The sequence below is a fragment of the Melanotaenia boesemani genome, chromosome 21 (assembly GCF_017639745.1).
Source record: "Melanotaenia boesemani isolate fMelBoe1 chromosome 21, fMelBoe1.pri, whole genome shotgun sequence".
Classification (NCBI taxonomy): Eukaryota; Metazoa; Chordata; class Actinopteri; order Atheriniformes; family Melanotaeniidae; genus Melanotaenia; species Melanotaenia boesemani.
The window spans coordinates 10,011,188-10,031,103 of NC_055702.1; the positions used below are offsets into that span (position 1 = coordinate 10,011,188).

Genomic DNA, 19,916 nt, shown 5'->3' on the forward strand with positions numbered 1-19,916 from the left:
TGTTAGAATAATGTTTTTCTGTTAGAATGGCTCTGACAGAGTCTGGTTGGGCACTTTATCCTACTGCCACATCACATTTGCTTGTTGTTATGATATGTTAGTCTTTTATTTCAAGGTAGCTGTCATTTACCTGGTTACTAGGGTGACACCACCATCTTTTTTTTTTAAACCTGTCCTTTCCAAGCAGAAGGATGGTCTGCCATATTGTGCTGAACAAATTTACTCTGCCAAGAGGAACGTTTTGAATATGGGGCTCCCCTTGAATCTTAAATGTTATTTTTCATTAATACATTATTTAAAAAACACACACACACACACACACACACACACACACACACACACACACACACACACACACACACACACACACACACACACACACACACACACACACATAAATAATATGTTTTATTGCCAATTCTGCTTATAACAGCTGGACCAGACCAGAGAAACACCAGAAGGTAGAAGGTGGATAGAGGAGAACTGGGATAGAGAAAAAGGTAAAAAAAAAACAAACCTCCAGAATTGCAACCAAACCTAAACAAACTACCAGCATCTTATGAGTTATGAGGTTTTCAACCTGAAATTGCTGGGAGACATCAGCTTGCTCTCAGCAAAATATGGAGACAAGCTTTTTTTCTTAACATGCTCTCGGACCTTCCGCATCATATGGCTACAAAGGTCCAGGCTGCTGGTAGTGGTGTGATGGCCTTGGTTTCCATCAGTAGCTGCAGGCACCATTTACATCAACAAATCAATATTTTCTGTTGGCTGCTGCCAGCATCACAGTGCAAAGCAACGTTCTCAAACTGGTTTCCTGAACATTGCAGGATTTTCAGTGGATTCCACCAACTTCTCCAGTCAACAGATTTCCATCCATCTATCCAATCTGGACAGGTCACCAGTTCTTGTACCAAGAAAGAATTTAAAAATGCCAATCAACATAACATGCATATTTTTGGACTGTGGGAACAAGCTTGAGAGAAACCACACATACATGGGGAAAACATGCAAACTCCACATAGAAAGACCCCAGTCTAGGTTCGAACCAGGCGATGGTGCTAACCACCACACCACCATGCAGCCACCAATCTGTATCCAGCAACATTAACAGCATAAATAAATCTACATCTACATGTGACACATTCATGTGTACATGGAGGATAAGCTCAGGTTGTCCTAAATGTCAGAATAAATGACACCAAGAAGTAAGGCTGATCTCATAATGGTCAAGTAAATTGGACTTTTTCTTTAAGTAAATTAAATTAAATTACAGCTAATCCAGCTAATCTAATAATTCTTTGTGATGGTAAAAATGTTTTAAAACATACAATTTTGTCAAATTCCGATTTTGCAAAGAAGCCTAATAATGTAAAGAAATGATCAGTCCTCCCATTTTGTTCATTTGTAAAGAAATTTTAATTTAGGTGTAATACAAACATAACTGTAACTGAATTTTTAGATGACATTCTTATTCATTAACTGTATCCCCATTTTTCATTGTCTTTTCATATGTATCCATTTTTTTTCTTCCTTTAAACCCCTTTAGACCTGGTTCAGATTTTCAAGTATTTTATAGACTAAGCTATTATCAGCTGTAGTGCAATATGCTGCTTTTCTTTGATGTCCCCAGTGCCTTTTTGTACTGATTGCACAGTTATGAGGCAGGGTCACATGATGCACACTTAAACTAATGGCCTCTTCATCCTAAAGAAAAAAAAAAGAAAGAAAGAAAATGTAGCTTTCTGAGGCTAATGCAGCAAGACAACAATCAACGATTCAGCTGTCTGGACCCACAAAAATTCAGATACCTCAGGACTGGTTGGATGTGATTTCATTACAACTTAAGTAGGTGTTTAAAGTAGCAATGTCTGCCTGTGGGTCTCTGTGGAAGTGAGAAACAGGCGAGTATCCTTGAATGATTTGGAGTGGAGAAATTCAGCAGTGTTGGAACAGACCAGTGGGTATGTTTAGATCCTTACAGGGTTATGAAGGTGGCAGGAGAGCAGCTGAAGAGCGGGAATACAAGCTGGCTGGATAATTAACAGAACTCAATAAATTGACTCGGTCAGGCAATGTCTAAAGTCTGGTGCTCTCCTCTATCCATCCAGAAAAAACAAGCTTGGTCCTAAGAAAAGGCTCAAGATGAGGAAAGCAAACACTTCAAGGCTAGGACAGGTAGGTTCAGGAATCCAAGGAATGAAAAAAAATTCATACACAAAAGAACCAGAATACTCTGGGCGTAGCTCGATGCACATATTAGAAAACACCAATGATCTGGCAGCGAAAAGAAGAAATACTGCTGCTTAAATGAGGAGCAGCACCAGTGGGGAGAATCAGCAATCAGTGCTGAAGATTAGATGCTTTCTAAGGCAGTTTGGAAAAACACACTTCGGCCTAAGACCATGACAAGGAATTCAAAGAGCCAGTTGTGGCACAAACTGATGGTGGGTTACACCAGTGAAAGCCAGAATAAAGGAGATATAAGCCAAATAAGAAAACAGATGTGGCACAATATCACCATAAACATATCAAGTACATGCCCTCAAATTAGACTTGGTAAATGGCTACATGTACCACTTTTCCTATTTTTCTTATCGATTGTTTTTACACATAACTTGCTCCTAAAGTTGTTTTGTCTGAAGCATTTTCCTCTAGACAACATAGTGATTAACATTTTTAGACCACAGATGCAGTTCTGCCACAACAAGGCTGAGATTTAAAAGGAAAACTTTATATAGAGGGCTTTCACCTGAAATTAACTTTCTATGCTGGGTGGTCTGGCCTGCTTTGTCACATTGGTCGGGAAGTTGGGAAATCTGTGAAAAACTTTTAATCAAAAAGTTGCTTGTCCAGAGTGCATTTATATGACTCAAGAACAGAGCTGGCCTAAGACATAAGCCAACTAAATGGCTGCCTGGTGACCTCACAAGAGGGCCCTCACAACACCAAGAGGCCCCCAAGTAACTTTAAATGTCAAGATATCTTGATTTAAAAAAAAAACAAAAAAGACAACAATGTAACTGACTCTTAAAAATAAAAATATTAAAACAAAAACTCAATTTTATACTATTTTTATCATGGAAATCTCCCAACCATAAAAATTGTGAAGATTGGCACACTATCTCTGAGGTCCACTAACTCAAGAAGAAGTTGCATAACATATTTTATACGTACAATTTATAAATCCAGTTTCTGAGACCTGCTGCATCATTTTATGGTAAATATTTGGCTCCAAGCCCTGTTGTTTACAATCTGAGACTCATCTTCTGCCCCCTAGTGTTTATAGTTTGCAGCACAATAATTATGGGAATAATCATACATAAAATCACTATTTTTATCTTTTTCATTTTATTGTTTTTTACAACTTGTTAAAGGAACAAATAAAGATGTCAGATAAAAAATTAAATAAATTCTTTACAAAGAAAAAACATTTTCTGCCTATTATTTCTTGGGTCCAACAGTGGGGAACTCTGGATGTCTCTTTTAGATGTTTCCCTGTCCCAACACACCTAATTGAAATGAATGGATCACTGCGCAGAACTTGACAGGCTGTCGGATCTATTTGATTTGAATAAGGGGTTAGAGCAGGGAAACATCTGAAACCTATAGGACTGCAGCCCTCGAGGACCAGGGCTCCACACCCCTGCTTTAAAGGGATAAACTGGTTGCTAACCTAAATGAGACTTGTTTGCTTATGTTTTCTGTGACTTTCAAATAGAAGTTGAGTATTCTGCACTCATACAGAACTCTAAGTGCAAATTGATGCCAGGCCATTCTTTCTGATTATTTTTTTTTTTTTTTTTTTTTTGGCTACTCCAGTAACATTAAAAAAAAAACCAGGGCCAAAGTTGCACCAGCATAATGTAAGCCAACTACAAATAGAGCAAATGCCTGGGTGTGACATAGTGGTAAGGGTGCCCAAGTCTGGTCCTCGAGTCTACTATCCTGCAGCTTGTTGATGAATCCCTTCTCCAACACACTTGAATCAAATGAATGGCTCGTTACCAGGCCTCTGCAGAGCTGAATGACATGCAGATGAGGGAGTTCTGGTGTGGTGGAGAAGAGTTGGGTCTAAATGTTGCAGGATTGTAGATATCCAGGACTGGACTTGGGCACACATAGTGTATAGGGATTTTTTTTCAAACCAAGTACAAGTACTTGCATTTGACAACTTGCCGTTGACAAGTGCGAGTATGAGTAGTAATAAATCCCCTTACATATCACTGTTAAGGAGGGTGGACCAGAATGTCAGATGCAATGACTGAGTGGTTAAATGTATCATAAATCATATGGGTCACCCCGCAGCCATCCTCTAAATATAAAGCTTAAAAACTGTCAGAAACCTTATAAACAAGGAGGATAGTGTTTTTTGGTGGATTATGTCCGAAACCAAACTCTCTCACCAAGATTGTGCCAAATTTGGATTTTTGAAGTATATAAAATGATCAAGCACCTTGAAATGAGGGGTCCCCAAATCAGATCCTGTAAATAAAGGCTTGGACCAGTTCTCAGCTAGAATGGAAAAAAACTAATTATTTTGTTTGTCAGACCAAAACCAAAATTCATAAAATGCATGTAAACATGTTAGTTAAAGCCAAACTGTATGAAATTTAAGCACTCCACACTGGATTAAGGCATGCAGATGATGTATTTGGAAATCAAGTCAGTCCAGCATATATATACTTTGCAAGACTCAAACAGGCTATGGTGCCACACAAGCTCCTCATATTTTCATCTTGCTCCATCTTTATATAAAAAAGGGAAGCATAAGTGTATATTTCTGCAACCAATGTCTGAGTAACAGCAGTCTAATACAAACTACATCAACCTGTGGTGCATTTCCAGACTGTCACTCTGCTCTAATAAAATGCCAATTTTACAAACACAGCATCATCTGACAAAACTCCCATTCAAGTTGCTAAAGGACAACATCTGTGCAGTGAATTTGGCTATATTTATATGTATGATAATCTGTCACAGTCAATAACTCAATTTCTCCACTGTGTATGAATACCATAACAACAACAGTGATCAAATCGAAGAGTCAGGTCGATCTCTTTCCAAGCATCCTTGGAAATGTGCACCTGTTTTCAGTGCTTTCCTGTGATTTCACCTTATATGTTTTTGTTAAATGTTGTGTCTACTGTGTTTTTCTATAACAAGCTTTGTTAATTATTATGCATATTTACATAGATCTTTCTTTAATATTAAGAACATTCAAGAGCAGGCAAGCTCTAAGTATAGCTCAACTACAGGAAGTAAGCATATTAACTGAGAAGAGCTAACAAAGGTGGTTTGCATCCTTAATAAGGATGCCCTGAGGGTGCCTCTTTTTTAGAGGTCTACCAGGCATGGCCATCTGGTTGAAGGCCCTGGAATAGCTGGAGAAATTTGATTCTGCAGTTGGCCTGGGAGCTACTGGAGATACTCCTGGAATGAGCCAGACAGTGTGCAGAAAAGCTGGATAGCATGCACAGATATAAAGAAGTTGTACACTTAAAGAAATGCGACTGCAGATGTGATATGAGAGCTGCAAAGCTCTTACAAGACTCAAACCACAACTGAGCTATGATTTGTAATCTTCTGTCTGCTGTCCCTCAGTGTTACCATAGTAACACGACTCAGGGTTTTAACTTTTATGTGGCCAGTGTTTGCTTCACAGTGACTAAATTGCTGTCATTTGACCAATTTTCCTGTCAAAGTGGCTCTTGGCTTATGGAGTATAATCACTTCAAGTAAAGTAATTAGAGGTCTGAAGTGGAAATATTCAGTATTCCACAACATCAGCATTTTTATTGAGGGAGATTCTTCTTTCTTTCTTTCTTTCTTTTTTTTTTTTCTAGTAAGAAATTAAAAATATCAATCTGCTGATGGCACAAGAAGAGACTCAGGCAAGTGAGTAGGCTGTGAGGCATGTTTGAAAAAAGCTGAATGATTTTGTGCACACATTCCATTTTAAAGTTTCATTTCATTTATTGCTTTGATAATAAACCTCATGTTATTATTTATCTATTTATTTATTTTATAGAAGAATCCTTCAGAAAGCCTTCCTGCTAACTCCAGCTCCCCCCCTACGTCACCGCTGTCCACTTGAACATCCTTCTGGAACAATGGCTCCTTTTGTTGATGCTCTTTGAGTATACAGGAGAGACATGAGACCTCTGCTCTAACATGTTTATGACAGAGCACTCCATGTGTTAATCAAGCTCCAAGTGAGGGGAGTGTGAACACAGGAAAGTGGGGTAAAAGGAGAGACAAAACACAGGAAGCAAGTGGGAAGTGAAAAGGGGGAGGATGAGTGTGAGATGATGGCTGTTAAATGGAGGATGGGTGTGATTTATCAGAAGAAAATTGAAAATGGACTTTTTTTACTGGAAGGAATCCCTCTGTGAGGTTTCCATCTTCTACTCATTCATCCTGTTGTGATATCTTTTAATCTGAGAGACAAAAATAGTGTGGAAGATAATGAGAGATTATGCAGAAATTTCAGGTCAGTATTTTACTGTTAATAAAATAAATACAAATAAAAGAGAGGAGACAGAAAAAAAACCTAGAGGAATAACAGAACCTTGTATTTTATACATAGTTGCTTAAAGAAAATTTAAACCCTTTAAAATAATAGGGAATCATAAAAAATGTACAAAGGTGACTCTTTCTCTACATTTGAATGTAGATTATCCTTTTTTTAAACAGGACTAGTTTCTCTAGCTGATATAAGTTGTTTTTTTTTCTTTAATTTATCCAACTCATTTAATCACGACGTGACCTCCCATCCAGGAATATTCTCAATTTGATTGGTTTCCTTTGTTCCCCCTTTTTTGAGTAGGTAATATTTATCTTTTGTGTAAAAAAAAAGTGAGGAAATAGAAACTTTTGCCTGGTTACTTGACAGGCAACTGAACATACTGTGGACATCAGCAGCTCAATACATGACATGCTCAGATGTCCTCAGGTTACATGATTCTCCTACATAACATCCAAGTCTTTCACAAAATCATCTGTTCCAGATGAGGAATCTGTAACTTTGTAGGCATCACAGGTCTACACTTTGAATTCTCTGCACAGCTTCGACTGGTGGGAGACGCAGGAGCTAGAAGATTGTTTCCTTTCTAGTTTGATTTTTTTAAAAATGCTGCAGGTGAATTGTTTTGAACTAAGATGTGTAATAGGACAGAGAAAAAAGTCCTCAGTATATGGAGCAAATATTTCTTCCATAAATGCATAAGTAGAAAAATGAGATGAAGCCAAACTGATGATAATGATTTTTGAGTGTGAGCTTCTGCTCTGTCTCTCAGAAACGTAATATTTCTTGTCTTCATTTATAAGCTTGATGTTTTGCTTTCATCCTCTTCTTTTTTTCTTTTTACTGCTGTGAGACTGGAATTCAAATTTAAAAAGGGTTTTGTTTGGATCTATTTGTAATTTCTGTGATGTTGGCTTGAGCCAAAAGCTCTCAAATGGTGGGATCTCAGTGTTGCAGATGTATCAGAACCAACCACTGACTACCTTGATGTTGCGCTCTCTGGTTTTATTACCCATAAAGAGAAGGGAACACATTGCACATTCAATATTTAGTTTAATACCCCTTGTATTGTTTCATATGTGCAGCATTTCTTGTATAAAATCTACACAGACTTGTCTGACCTGTTGCTTCAGTTATGTAATGTTTATAATTGGTGACACCTATATCTTCTGAGCATTGTTGTCTTTTATTCAGCTGTTTGATTTTTTTTTTAAACCTTATGTGCTTCAAATGATAGATTTTAATAATTTGCATTGTCGTTGTGGGAAAGCACTTTGGATCTTTTATGTTTTGTTTGCTTTTTGCACTATAATGTATACATAAAGGTGGATTAACTTGACAATGAAATACACTACAATACATAATGTAAAGGAATTCAGATATTCTGCAGGCATGTCTGAGCTCAAGGGGCACAACTGAAAATTTACATGGGAGGCCTGTGAACTTCAGGCCTTAGGCAGCACTGCATTAATAAAAACAGGCATGACTGTTTCATGGATCACTAAGACAGGCAACACTGCTGTAAATCATTGTCTCTTAAACCGTTTCCAGATATGCAAGCTAAAGCTCTGTCATGATCCAGAAAATGCTGCCTTCTTAAAAGGAAAGCTGGGGGAATTGAGAAATTGTTCAGGGGTCAGAAAACTCAAGCTTTCCATTTTTGGTGGGGATCTGTGGATGCCCAGCCCTCCAGACTGCAGAGGGGAGGGACCATCCAGCATGTTAATAGCACTCAGTTCAAAAGCCTCCATCTCGCATGGTGTTAGGGTGCATTAATGCCTATGGAATTGACCATTTTCACATCTAGAGAAAAACCATCAATGCTTAAAAAGTACAGTATATGCAACATTAAAGCAATACATCTTTTAAAGAGAAGGCTTTGCAGATTTTAGCAATGGCTAAATAACACGCTGCATGTCTTGCAACATCATAGCAAGAGTCTGGGTGCAGAACTAGCCTGCATGCAACCCAGACCTTTCATCAAATGAAAACATTTGGCACACCATGAAACACAAAAAACAACAAAGACACAATACTGGTGAGCAGCTAAAATCACATATCAGAGAAGAATGGACAGTCCTCTGTCTAAAGTCAGTCAGCTGGTCTCCATTTTTCCCAGACATTTATGGTCTGTTGTTATAAGAGCAAGAAAACCTAGACAATAAACGTGGACCAGCTGTTTGAAGATCTCTTACATCCATCAAATTCAAGATGACTCAATATTTTTCATGAAATAATGTTTCACATTTAATATTTTTTCTGTTGCGAGTCAAATATTGGTTTATAAGATTTGCTATATTTACTTTTATTCACACATTGTCCCAACTGTTTTGGAGCTAGGGTTGAAAATGAAATTATTTCAGACAACACTGTGTAATTGTAGACTAATGTAAAAAAAAAAAAAAATCTATTAAATTTAAAGCTACTGTAATGAACCTTGATTATATCTTGGCAAAGATGTTTTACATCCAGACAAGAAGCAACATTAACATTCATTTGCTGTAATGTTTCTGGTCTCCAGATGATGAACATCAATGCAATTTTCTTTTCACTGTGGTTAAATTTCTCTTTCATTACTTTGACCTTCTCTGGCAGCTAGCTCTGTGAATCTGCAGTTGGTTGCAGAGCTGGTGGTTTAAATCCTAATGCTGATAACTGCCTGCTGCAGCTGCAAATGGTTCATTCAAGCTGAGACTGAACTTTACATTTAATATGCCAGCTGTGATCTGGAAGAGGTGAAAAAACCTAAGTGTGGATTGTTCATTTCTCTTCTCAGCCACATAAGCAATCGTGCCAATGCTTCTCCTTTAAACTAATGCTTCGGGATAAATTCATTTGGACGCCATCCAGCGCATGCATCAGAAGATCCAGTTTACTATTCTTTTTCTCTCTCCTCAGCAGAAATATGCAAAGAACAAACAGATGCCTAACAACAGCCCTAAAGAAAAGGCTGAGGAAAGAGGACGGGAAAGGAGTGACAAATCACCTCTTCTTACAATGCCCTGCCACAATAGCAGCGCCTGAGAACAAATAATGAATAAATAAAGTTCTCCAAGACTGAATGAGGAGAGCAATTTGTGAAGCAGTAGCTTTTGTGTGTGTGCTCGTCAGGAAGATGAAACAACCACAAGTGGAATTTTAGTGTACAAACAAAGCACTGCACAGTCGTTTTCTGTCCACAAAGGGCATTGATTACATGCACAAAGGCAAGTCAAAGAACTAAAAAAAGAGGCGTAAAAATCTCAGTGACTCATAATAACTTTCTTTAAAAATGCACATTCACGCTGCAGTGCTGCTGGAGGTGAAAGGAGGGTGAGATTTGGCTCAGGTCAGGGTGAAATTGGCTTTATCACATCCTTTGGTCTCCACTGGTCGCACTTGTGAGCTCCTCTGTTCTCCAGGGGTAATGACGTATCAGAGCTGTGGTGGAAAATAAAAAAAAGAGAGAAAAAAAACAGGAGAACAAGGCTAATGGAGTTAACAGCATGAGGTCAGATTGAATTTCATGAGATGGAGGGAGCGACTGAAGCGTGAGAGGTGTTGATTGGTGTTGTAAGCATATGTAGGCTTCTTAAAAGGATCTCCCATTTTTTTCCTTCAGGGTATTTTTCCCAGCCTTTCCCTAGCAACAGTCTTATGTAAGAGCTTAAGCACAGGGAGAATGGACAGTTTGGCCTTTGGCTATGCACCGACTGTCCACAAAACCAAATAAAATCAAAGATTGGATTTCTAAAAGCTGCTATGACTAACATTTTTTTCTTTTATATAATCACTGTAGTTGCACACAAGTGTGTCCAGGCTGTCTGGAGCAAATATCCCTCACTGACTTTACAACTTGAGTCAGGAAATTTAAGTCTCGCTGTGGCTAATGGCTGCAAGGGAGAACAAGAGATGTGGGCAGCATGAAAGGAGGAAAATTAATGTCCCTAAAATGAAAGTGAATCAATATGGTCGCCCGAGGATGTGAAAAGGTGGAATGAGAATGAGAGCCGGGATGGGAGGAGGGTGTCAAAATGGAGTTGTTTAAGATTAATGGCTGTTTAAAAAGGAACAGTGTTCATCAGCAGTCAGCTTCAGGTGCAGGGTGGCATCGAGTGTATATGTGGGAGTGTGTGTGTGTGAGCTTTCAGGTAAGTTTGTTTTGTCTTAGAAGTTTTTCAATAAATGATCATCCAACCATGCTGATTACTGTATATTTCACTGGAAATTAGGCGCTGTTGCTCATCGTGGTTTCTACTGACATGAAACACAGATTGTGATCCAACAGCACCACCTACAGCTTTGAGAATTTTTAGATTTATCCATTCAGTGAGTTGGTTTTTCTATAAGCGTTTAAATCAAATAAATCCACAGGGCACAGTTAATAAGGTAATGTTTTATTCATGTCAACAAACACTGGAGTTCAGCTCTCACTCGTACAAAAAAAATGTCTTTAGCTGTTACAAAATCATCTACAGGCTGCAAACAGCATGAAGGGTCTTAATAAATAATCAGTAAAAAGTTGATTCAAGACATCATGTACACATTCACATAAGCAGAGGTGTTAAACCACGTTTATCACTTGCACTTGTATGTGAGCTGCTTGCGATGATAGTGGATCCACGCCGGAGCAACAACGAGCCCGGTCAGGTAGCCAATCATAGCACCCAGACTGCAGGAAACAGGCCAAACCTATATGAACGACAATAAATGTGATGAAAAACCCCATAAAGCAACAACAGATAAAGAGGAACCGAACAATTTTTGTGAGTGTGTCCCCACTCAGATCCTAACTTGACTTAAAAGGAGGAATCTTGGTGGAAAAATACAAGTGACAGCAGGAGTTGTGCTCAAATTCACCCTTATTTGCTTTTTTCTTGAGTCACTTCTCAGACCATTTCCTCGGTAATAACAGTTCAACTTTCATCCTTTTTGATATAAGACACCAAAATACTTAAATTACAATATGTATATATATATATATATATATATATATATATATATATATATATATGTGTGTGTGTGTGTGTATTAGATTACAAGCAGAATAAAGCTTCCTATTGTCATCATATTAACACACTACAGTTTTGTTTGTTTGTTTTTTTTTTTGTCTCAGGTACAGATTCATGAATTATTCTCACTAACAAACACCTGCCAAAAGTCCAGCCTGTTGTACTTTTTTTCATCTAATACCCCTGAAACCATCACATCCCCTTGAAAACCTCCCTTTGCCATTGAGAAACTGTTTAACTATCCAGCCCTGCTTTTACATAAACACACTGTTCCAATCTTACAGAATATTGAGAAAAAATACATCCAGTTATTCATTTCAGAATGTATTGTTCTACACTTATTTAATAAATACATATTTCATTATGTGCATTTAATGATAAAATACCCCATTTGCATATTTAACTTAGAAACACACAAAATAAATTATTCCAATGTAAGTAATTAGCTAAATGTATGTTGATTTTTATTAGTTAGAAATCTTTTCCTCTTTAAATAAATGTTTATAATTGACTTAAGTTATTCTTCTATACTTTCAGATAAAGTAATTTTATTTTTAAAGGATTAAAAATAATATAATGATAATGATATTATCCTACTGAAGATATGTAAATTAAAAATTGTGTAATGCGGTATAATTTGTTCAGTGCAGCAGCTTTGATCCACCATGTTCCCTTTTCAGTTTAACTCAAACATGCTGTACAGAAATGATATTAGCTGATAATTAAAGCTGATTGCTTTTACTTCCTAAAATTAAATTTTGACACTGCTGACAAAAAAAGCCCAAATCAGTTGGGCTCCGATTTATTTTAAATGTGTGACTGAAAGCAGACTGAATTAGTCAAGAAAACTGTATTTATTTTATGATACTGAATAATAGATTTTTACATTATTTATACATTGTATTGTGTTTCTTATCAATATTAGCAGTTATGTCAAACATGTGATTTTATTTCTATTTTTTTAAATAAATGTGCAAAATGTGATTTTGTCTTTTTGGATTATATTACCAGTTTTGGCCAGATTCAACAATCTGTCGCCTTGATATTCAGTGATCCCATCTAAATTTTGTTATTTGATTTATATTTGATTTGGGACTTTGAAAAAAAAAAAAGAAAGAAAGCAACAAACAAAAACTGGACTTTTAACATTTGTTCTGATATTGTAGCAATATGTCTGTCACTATAAGAACAATAATAGATAAAACAGCATTTTTACTTTATTTTCATGAGAAAAATAAAAATACTTCATATTAATAACTAGTAAAAGTTGCCGCAGCTCAATAAAGTTTTCATTACTCTAACATTTAGGATTTCCACATCATATACATTCACATTTTACCAGAAACAAAATGAGCAAAAACAGGAACTTTTCTTATTGTATTGTCAATGATTTATAGTGTTGGTTAGGTTAATAATCATGTCACACACTTTATCAAGCTTAAAGGAGCAACTTACTTAAAGTACTTTGATAAAAAAAACGGCAAAAGAAAGATCACTGAAAAATTTTGAGAGATTTAGGGTGCAGCCACAAATTGTTCTTGGAGAAAACCAACATGACAGTGACTGTACCAATGTGCACATTTTATTTATGTGAGAATGTTTCTGTGTGTGCTGCTGACCTGCCAAGGCCTGTCCCAGTCCAGAGGAATTGGGAACGCTCCCACCCAGGCTCCTACTAACGTGCAGGCCACTGTAATCTGGAGACAGGTGTCCCACACAGACATAGCTCTGTGGACAAAGGCAACGCAAAAGAATAAGTGTAATATGCCAATGTAAATGCAGGACAGACTGCAGGGGGAAAATAAATAAATAAAAATATCTGACTTACCCGTGTCGACTGAACACTCGTATCCAGGCCTGGACACTGGGACCAAGAACACAGAGACACCTCAGAGTGGTCAGAGAAGTCAGCAACACAGCGAGTGAAAATGTCTCCAAGGCAGATCTGAAAAACATGACAGTGTCAGTGACAGGTTTACAGGATAAATTGTGCATATTCAATATACAATATAGTATACGTAGATTCCGTATTATGACCAACAATGGCTACTCACTCAATCAGCGGCGCTCCATAGAGAACAACTACCGTATGGAAGAACAGGCAGGACAGGAAGAAGTACAGACATGAGCGAAATAGCCTCGACAGCTGTGGACAGAAAAGGATGACAGTCTAAATGAAAACAATTACAACAAAAATAAAATAAATAAGTGCAAAAAAATTTAAGTGAGCAGCGATTATAGCACAGAATGAAAAAGAATGCATTTCCTGGTATTAAAACAGTGTCATCCCACCATCTTACAGATATCTAATACATGTTTGCTGCTATATTAAGGTCAAGATACTGTTTTTCATTATCTTTTTTTTTTTTTAACTTTCATTCTTTTGTTGCATACTGTCTCTTTCCAAATTGTCTGTATTTGAAGTGTCTCACAAAATTTTTATTTAGCTATTGTTTACATATATTTTAAATATATATTTTGTTTAACTTCTTGGCCCTTGATGAAACAAGTGAATTCACCTTATGTGGATAAAGAAAGTATTATCTTTTGCATAGGTGCATTCACCTAAGGAAGGTACTATTGTAGATTATTATAGTTACACATTTTTTCACTTATTAAAAAGCAGGCTTTTGATATTTTATATTGAATATTTAAATAAATATATTATACATGGTAGTTTTATTTTGGGTGAGCTCCTCTATCTTTAGGAATTAAAAAAGGACTCATGTCAATAACCTTTGCTCACACGTTTACAAATTGTGTGTCCAGAATAAAACAAGCCAAACATTCACGCTTATTGTTATATTTTTGTACACTACCTTGTATCCCAATGTGTGCTTCTTAGTGGGGGGTGAAATGCCAAGCAGCCAGAAGACGGCCACACTAACTGCTGTCACCGCACCAGACACTGAGTATATCCACAGCAGGTGCATGCCGTACACAGAGAAGCCTGGGACAAACACTGTAGGTAGCACGGTGGCCATAAACACCGAGGCAGCTATTATGGCGTGAGTGGACGCCATAGCCCTGATTTCACGGTCCCACATGATGACAACTTCAACTATCTACAGCTGGAGACTGGGGAAGTGGATAAAACTAGTGTAAAACAAGTTTAAGAATTAACGAAACCGCTGTTTTGAATAGTGAGGTGAATCCATGGATGAATAGCTTTCACGCGCTTCCGTAAACATGGAGTCACTTCCGTTTAAACTTCACAATATAAGTACACTAAACACATATTAATCTCATATCCAAGTTAACGGTTTCTTTCTGTTTTCATTGTTACTTTAATTATATATAATTTGTCGTATACCACTTGCTGAATTACTTATTAGATATACACTCGTGCCGTCTAAAATAATTGTGGTTATTTGCAATGACATTTATGGTTTGGGTCAATGCAGCTGCTTTTGAATTCATACGTAGTGTTTCTGTCATTTTCAGAAAGATTTTATAACCTGTTTGCATACATTTTCATTTTGTTTTTAAATGTAACAAAAAATATATATTTTAATTTGTAGTTACTTTGTCAAAATCAACTGTCTCTTCGAGCCAATCACAGAAGGCATTACTCCCCTCCACTTCCGTTACGAACGACAAACAACTTTAGGACCATCCAATGAAATGTGTGATTTAAATCCCAGAAACAACCGGAAGTTTACATTTTCCGAGCAAGCTGCTGTTAGCTAGCTAGCTAACGCTGTTTGTCCATTTGGCTGTATAATATACACGACTGAACGATGGTTTGTGAAAAGTGTACGTATGGCACTTGTCTTTTATCGTTAAAATTGTTCTATTATTTTTTATTTGATCAACTTTTTAGCTGTTAGCTACTCGGGACTAGCTAGCGTAATGTGAAACGAACTTGTTTTTGTTGTCCTAATGGCTGTACCCATCTACACTCTATTGAAACTATGTGTATTTTTCTCTATCTCTCTCTTTCTGTGAATATTATGGTACTTGGCGTCACAGGCGAGAAGAAGCTCGGAAAGGTAATTACTCCCGACACATGGAAGGATGGAGCAAGGAATACAACAGGTGAGCTGTGGGTGAGGGACACTGAATGAGTGAAAATATGCCTTCAACAATTAAGATTCAACTATGACGCCAGTGTTTAAGTGCATATGGGGTTGCATGATCTATTTAAACCTGTAAGAGTGGGGCTAATGCTTTATTTACTGCCTTAGCGCCTGAAAGGTAGTTGTAGTAGAGTAGTAGTGCTGTGCTTTACTGGTTTGTGTTGTGTTTTCTTAATTATCCTAAAACAAAAGCAACACAAGTAGTTTTTGACAGAAAATCATTTGCTAAGAGGACTGCAGTTGAGGCTTCATTTCTTGAGCTGATGGAGTCTGCAGTCAGATCATATTGGTTGTCCAGGGAGTAATCCTAGTGAGTGCATAACTGAATATGCAGTTAGAGCAGTGTCTCCAGGCTTGTAAGCTGTGAAGGGGGATGTTGACCGATGGAGTAAAAGGTTATAGATTGTTTGTTCATCTACGCAGACATGAAGCAAGCATTTAAAATTAGGTTCTCATCAGTGCTACTTTTCTAAACCTGAACAGCTACCACTAGAGAAATGAACCAGGGTACCAAGGGGCTGAACAATGCATTATTGTTTGTTTCAGCCTCCTCTGAGCTGCTTAACTCAAAGGCTAAAGATCAGTTACCTGATATAAGATAGAATTGTGACCTAAATATGCTATACACACACTATGTTTTTATAAATGGCTATAAATGTTCCAGTCTGACATATTACAGGTTGAATGTTCCATTCAAAAGATCAGAGACAACATTTTTGTCTAAACTTGCAGCATTCCTCCTAGTATGCAGTTATATATGGAAATACACTGAACAAATTCTTAAGACCAGGTAAAAAAGTGCAAGTATTTACATTTTGCAACGGTGGATCACAACCAGGTTGTAAGTAGAGCTTCAAAATGCAAAAAGAAGAAGCAGGAGCAAGACACACAATCTAAAGAGTAAGGGATTTATTGAAAACTGTAGTTAAACTCAAACAGGTAGTTCATCAACTGATCAAATGTTTAAGACCATAGCCCCAAACAAATAACCCCAAAACAGAACTAAAAGTGTTTTTAAAAAAAGGACGTGGGACTGCATAGCTCCATCATTCTTGTTAATGACTCCAAAAATTTGTTTTGTCATGCTCAATATTGGTGTTTTCAGGAGGGTGGTAGGAATGTTGCTTCATTTGGTGAAGATGGCATTGTGAAGGACATCTACTGTCTGGAACTGACATCCATTTTTATAAATTTCCCTTCCCATCCATCCCCAAACATCCTCAATGGCATTTAAATCAGGGGAACACACTGGATAGTCCAAAAGAGTGATATTACTCTCCTGGAAGAAGTCCTTAGTGTGGCAGGTGTTGAGCACTGCAGCTTTGTCCTGTTGGAAGACCCAGCCATTACCACACAGACGATGGCCCTCAGTTAAGGGCGATGCTGCTGCAACATCTTCACATAGTCTGGACAACCTGAAGCTCCATTGTTCTACTGAAGGAAAAAGCAAGGAAAAAGGTCATGACAGTGTGCATGCAAAAAAGGAAAATGTCAAGAAAGCCAGATTGATGCACAGATTTTGACTTTTTAAGGTTATGGTCTTAAACTTTTGATCAACTGATGAGCAACCGGTTTGAATTTAAATGCAGTTTTTAATACATTGCCTACGCTCAAATTTTTGTCATTTGTTCCTCTTTCTTCTTTTTGCATTTTCTCTACTTGCAGCCTGGTTACGATCCACCAGTGTGAAATGCAAATACTTTTACCTTTTTTCCTGGTCTTCAGAATTTGTTGAGGAGTTTAATCAATATTGTCAGCTCATCGTAACAGATTCAGCTATGATTTTCTAAAACATATCTTTTGATTTTGATTATTATGTTAAGTGCAAGACTAGTTTTCTTTGTAAGATGATCAACAGTTTCATTTTGTTAATATCAAATAATTTCATCTTGAGTTTTAGGGTTATGTTGTGGGGCTGAAATGATAATGCTTTTTAATGTGATTCTTTTTTTTGTTTTTTTAGAGAGTGGAGGGCGTAAGCTAAATGAGAACAAGATGTTAACGTCTAAGAAAGCCAGGTGAGTATCTTCATGTAAGGAAATCAGCCTCTGCTTTCATTTAAAGGAAGTCAGACAAGTGTAGCTTCTAAGCTATTTTCTTTGATTGTTAAAATTAGAATTTAGTATCTATGTTTATCAACTGAAGCTGTGTAGAATTTATTGTTGGACAACACTGCAGCGTCTGTAGTTGTGGGTGTGTTATGTTTGTCCTTCTCAGGTTTGACCCTTATAGCAAAACAGGCTTTGCTATCTGCAGGATCTGCAAGAGCTCTGTTCATCAGCCTGGTTCCCACTACTGCCAGGGCTGTGCTTACAAGAAAGGTATAATCTCTCACACACACTGATCTGCACGCTGCACTGAAATCCTGATGAATTACATGTCCAGCAAGGAGATTAGAATGCATTTGCCCTTCTACACACAGGCTGCACGTTTACAGCTGTTTATAGTTTACAGTAGTTTTCTTTACAAAAGTTACACTCTCAGTCATACACTCTTTTCAGTAATTGGTGTATATCAGTTTTAGTGGCAGATCCTCTTGAAATGGGGCAGCAGCTTAGATGGAGACTACTCTACTTTTGTTATTGTTAGTGTAGTCTTGACTTTATTATTTCTTACGGCAACAGCAGAAAAAATAGCTATTTAAGCTAGTATGAGACTCAGCAACAAATCAGAGGTCATATAAATGCAGAGCTGAATTTGGCTCCTTGGGTTTTACTGGGTGGTTCTCAGATTCTTTATTTCCAAAATCCTGCACTGCGAAAGAATAGGAAATGTTTTTTATTACGGACTTTTCAAGCAATGCATGTTCTGCAGTTTATTGACCTCAGTGAGTGATTTCAAAGTTTGAAAATAATAAATTCTTTTAAAACTCAAAGTTTGAAATCATTCTCCGAGGTCAATATTTGGCTTCTTTGGCATGTTCATACGATGTGTCACTGATATGATTTTATCTGCAAACTCTGGAGCACTGAGGTACACCAGTCTATACATGTTTGCAAGTCCATTGACCTCTTCTTCCAGGACAATTCCATATTCATCCTTTGGTAGGTGACAGCAAATGGGACCAGCTGTGGTACAACAGCTTTTTTAATTTAATCGTCAATTACAATGTTTAACTTGTCTGTCGGCTGTTTAGATGTTGAGACGTAGACATTCTCATATGAATAAACAGGATATGCTGAATGAATATGGAGCTGCTCTGATAAGCTTGTTTAAATGTGGCGTGTTTGCTGAAGCAAGCGTGGTACGTTATTTAAAATTAATGATGAAATCCAAATAACATTTTGCATTTTAAAAGGGATATCTTGTTGAACCTTGAAGTAAACTGTCTCAACTACAGGAAATGAGTCTAGATAAAGCTGCACTTTCCACATACAATAAAAGATATTTACAAATTAACAATAGGTTTGAGTGCAGTGTATGATGGCCATATAGATGCTTCAGTACAATTTCAGTGCAACAAACGTTTCCTGATTTTAAGACTATAGTTTTCAATTTATTCACTAGTGTTTTTTTATTATTTGTAATTGAATTGTAGTTTCCCCCCTGTTGTTCTAGCTGGAGTTGGCAGCTGTTTACATAGATTATCAAATCCATTCTACACTACCAACTAAGCACCAAATTGAAAACACATGCAGCTTTTATGAATAGTTGTAAAGAGGAATACTAGTAGTACTAGCTAGTATTCACAAAAATAATGTATTCTTTTAAAACTCAAGAAAGTTAATTAATGTGCAGCTTCCTTCTTGGATTTTTTTTTCTTTTACAACTTTCTTTATTTTCTCTTTCGTTCTTTTTTTTATTGTCTCTGCAGGAATCTGTGCAATGTGTGGAAAGAAAGTTTTGGACACCAAGAACTACAAACAAACCTCTGTGTGACAGTCTACTGATCATAAAACAGCTCTTCAAGTAAAAAACAGACTGAAAGAGAGAGAAGTGGAGATGGCTTTGTCCTATTATGATAGTTTATTGTAAAATACTGCTAGAACTAGTCCAGTAGTAACGAACACATGACCAGTGTTGTCGTCAAATACACCACCTGTTGTCACCCATTTCTTCATCCTGGCTTTCTGGTTTTTTTGTGCTTTTTAAATTTAGTACTTAAAATTGTATTATTTCCTTTTTAAATCCTTGATTTCTGTATGTAATATATGCTGTGGTTGAGTGAATTAAAGCTTCTGATGTGACAAGATTTGACAGGGTCATTGTGTATCTCTGCCTGCTGGCATAAACAAGTATGATTTTAGCCTGTTACGCACAACATATAAATATTTAATTTGTATGCTGTAATAATTGGTTTAACTCTGACATAATCATATT

The 19,916-nt window shown here is 37.0% G+C and overlaps 2 protein-coding genes across 2 annotated transcripts; one reads left to right on the forward strand and one right to left on the reverse strand.

Annotated features, from left to right (window-relative positions):
* Window positions 1-10,886: 10,886 nt before the first annotated feature.
* On the reverse strand, window positions 10,887-14,709 carry pigf (phosphatidylinositol glycan anchor biosynthesis, class F). Its single transcript, XM_041974504.1, has 5 exons — window positions 14,337-14,709; window positions 13,572-13,663; window positions 13,346-13,462; window positions 13,137-13,245; window positions 10,887-11,197 (listed from the first exon to the last, which is right to left on the reverse strand). The coding sequence occupies exons 1-5, from the start codon at window positions 14,562-14,564 to the stop codon at window positions 11,084-11,086; spliced, it is 660 nt and encodes a 219-aa protein (XP_041830438.1). The 5' UTR covers window positions 14,565-14,709; the 3' UTR covers window positions 10,887-11,083.
* A 407-nt stretch (window positions 14,710-15,116) lies between these two features.
* Window positions 15,117-19,788, forward strand: cript (cysteine-rich PDZ-binding protein). Its single transcript, XM_041974505.1, has 5 exons — window positions 15,117-15,273; window positions 15,490-15,555; window positions 17,560-17,614; window positions 17,814-17,917; window positions 19,411-19,788. Exons 1-5 carry the CDS (start codon window positions 15,258-15,260, stop codon window positions 19,473-19,475), a joined length of 306 nt encoding a protein of 101 aa, XP_041830439.1. The 5' UTR covers window positions 15,117-15,257; the 3' UTR covers window positions 19,476-19,788.
* Window positions 19,789-19,916: the final 128 nt, after the last annotated feature.

Bases quoted from the DNA above. Each gene is read 5' to 3' on its own strand.
- pigf (XM_041974504.1), bottom strand. From the start codon at position 14,564: ATGTGGGACCGTGAAATCAGGGCTATGGCGTCCACTCACGCCATAATA. The intron at 13,246-13,345 runs GTAAGTCAGATA...CTTTGTCCACAG, and splicing joins CGAGTGTTCAGTCGACACGG to AGCTATGTCTGTGTGGGACA. The intron at 11,198-13,136 runs GTCAGCAGCACA...TCGTTCATATAG, and splicing joins ACTGGGACAGGCCTTGGCAG to GTTTGGCCTGTTTCCTGCAG.
- cript (XM_041974505.1), top strand. The intron at 15,556-17,559 runs GTGAGCTGTGGG...TTGTTTTTTTAG, and splicing joins TGGAGCAAGGAATACAACAG to AGAGTGGAGGGCGTAAGCTA. The intron at 17,918-19,410 runs GTATAATCTCTC...TTGTCTCTGCAG, and splicing joins GGGCTGTGCTTACAAGAAAG to GAATCTGTGCAATGTGTGGA.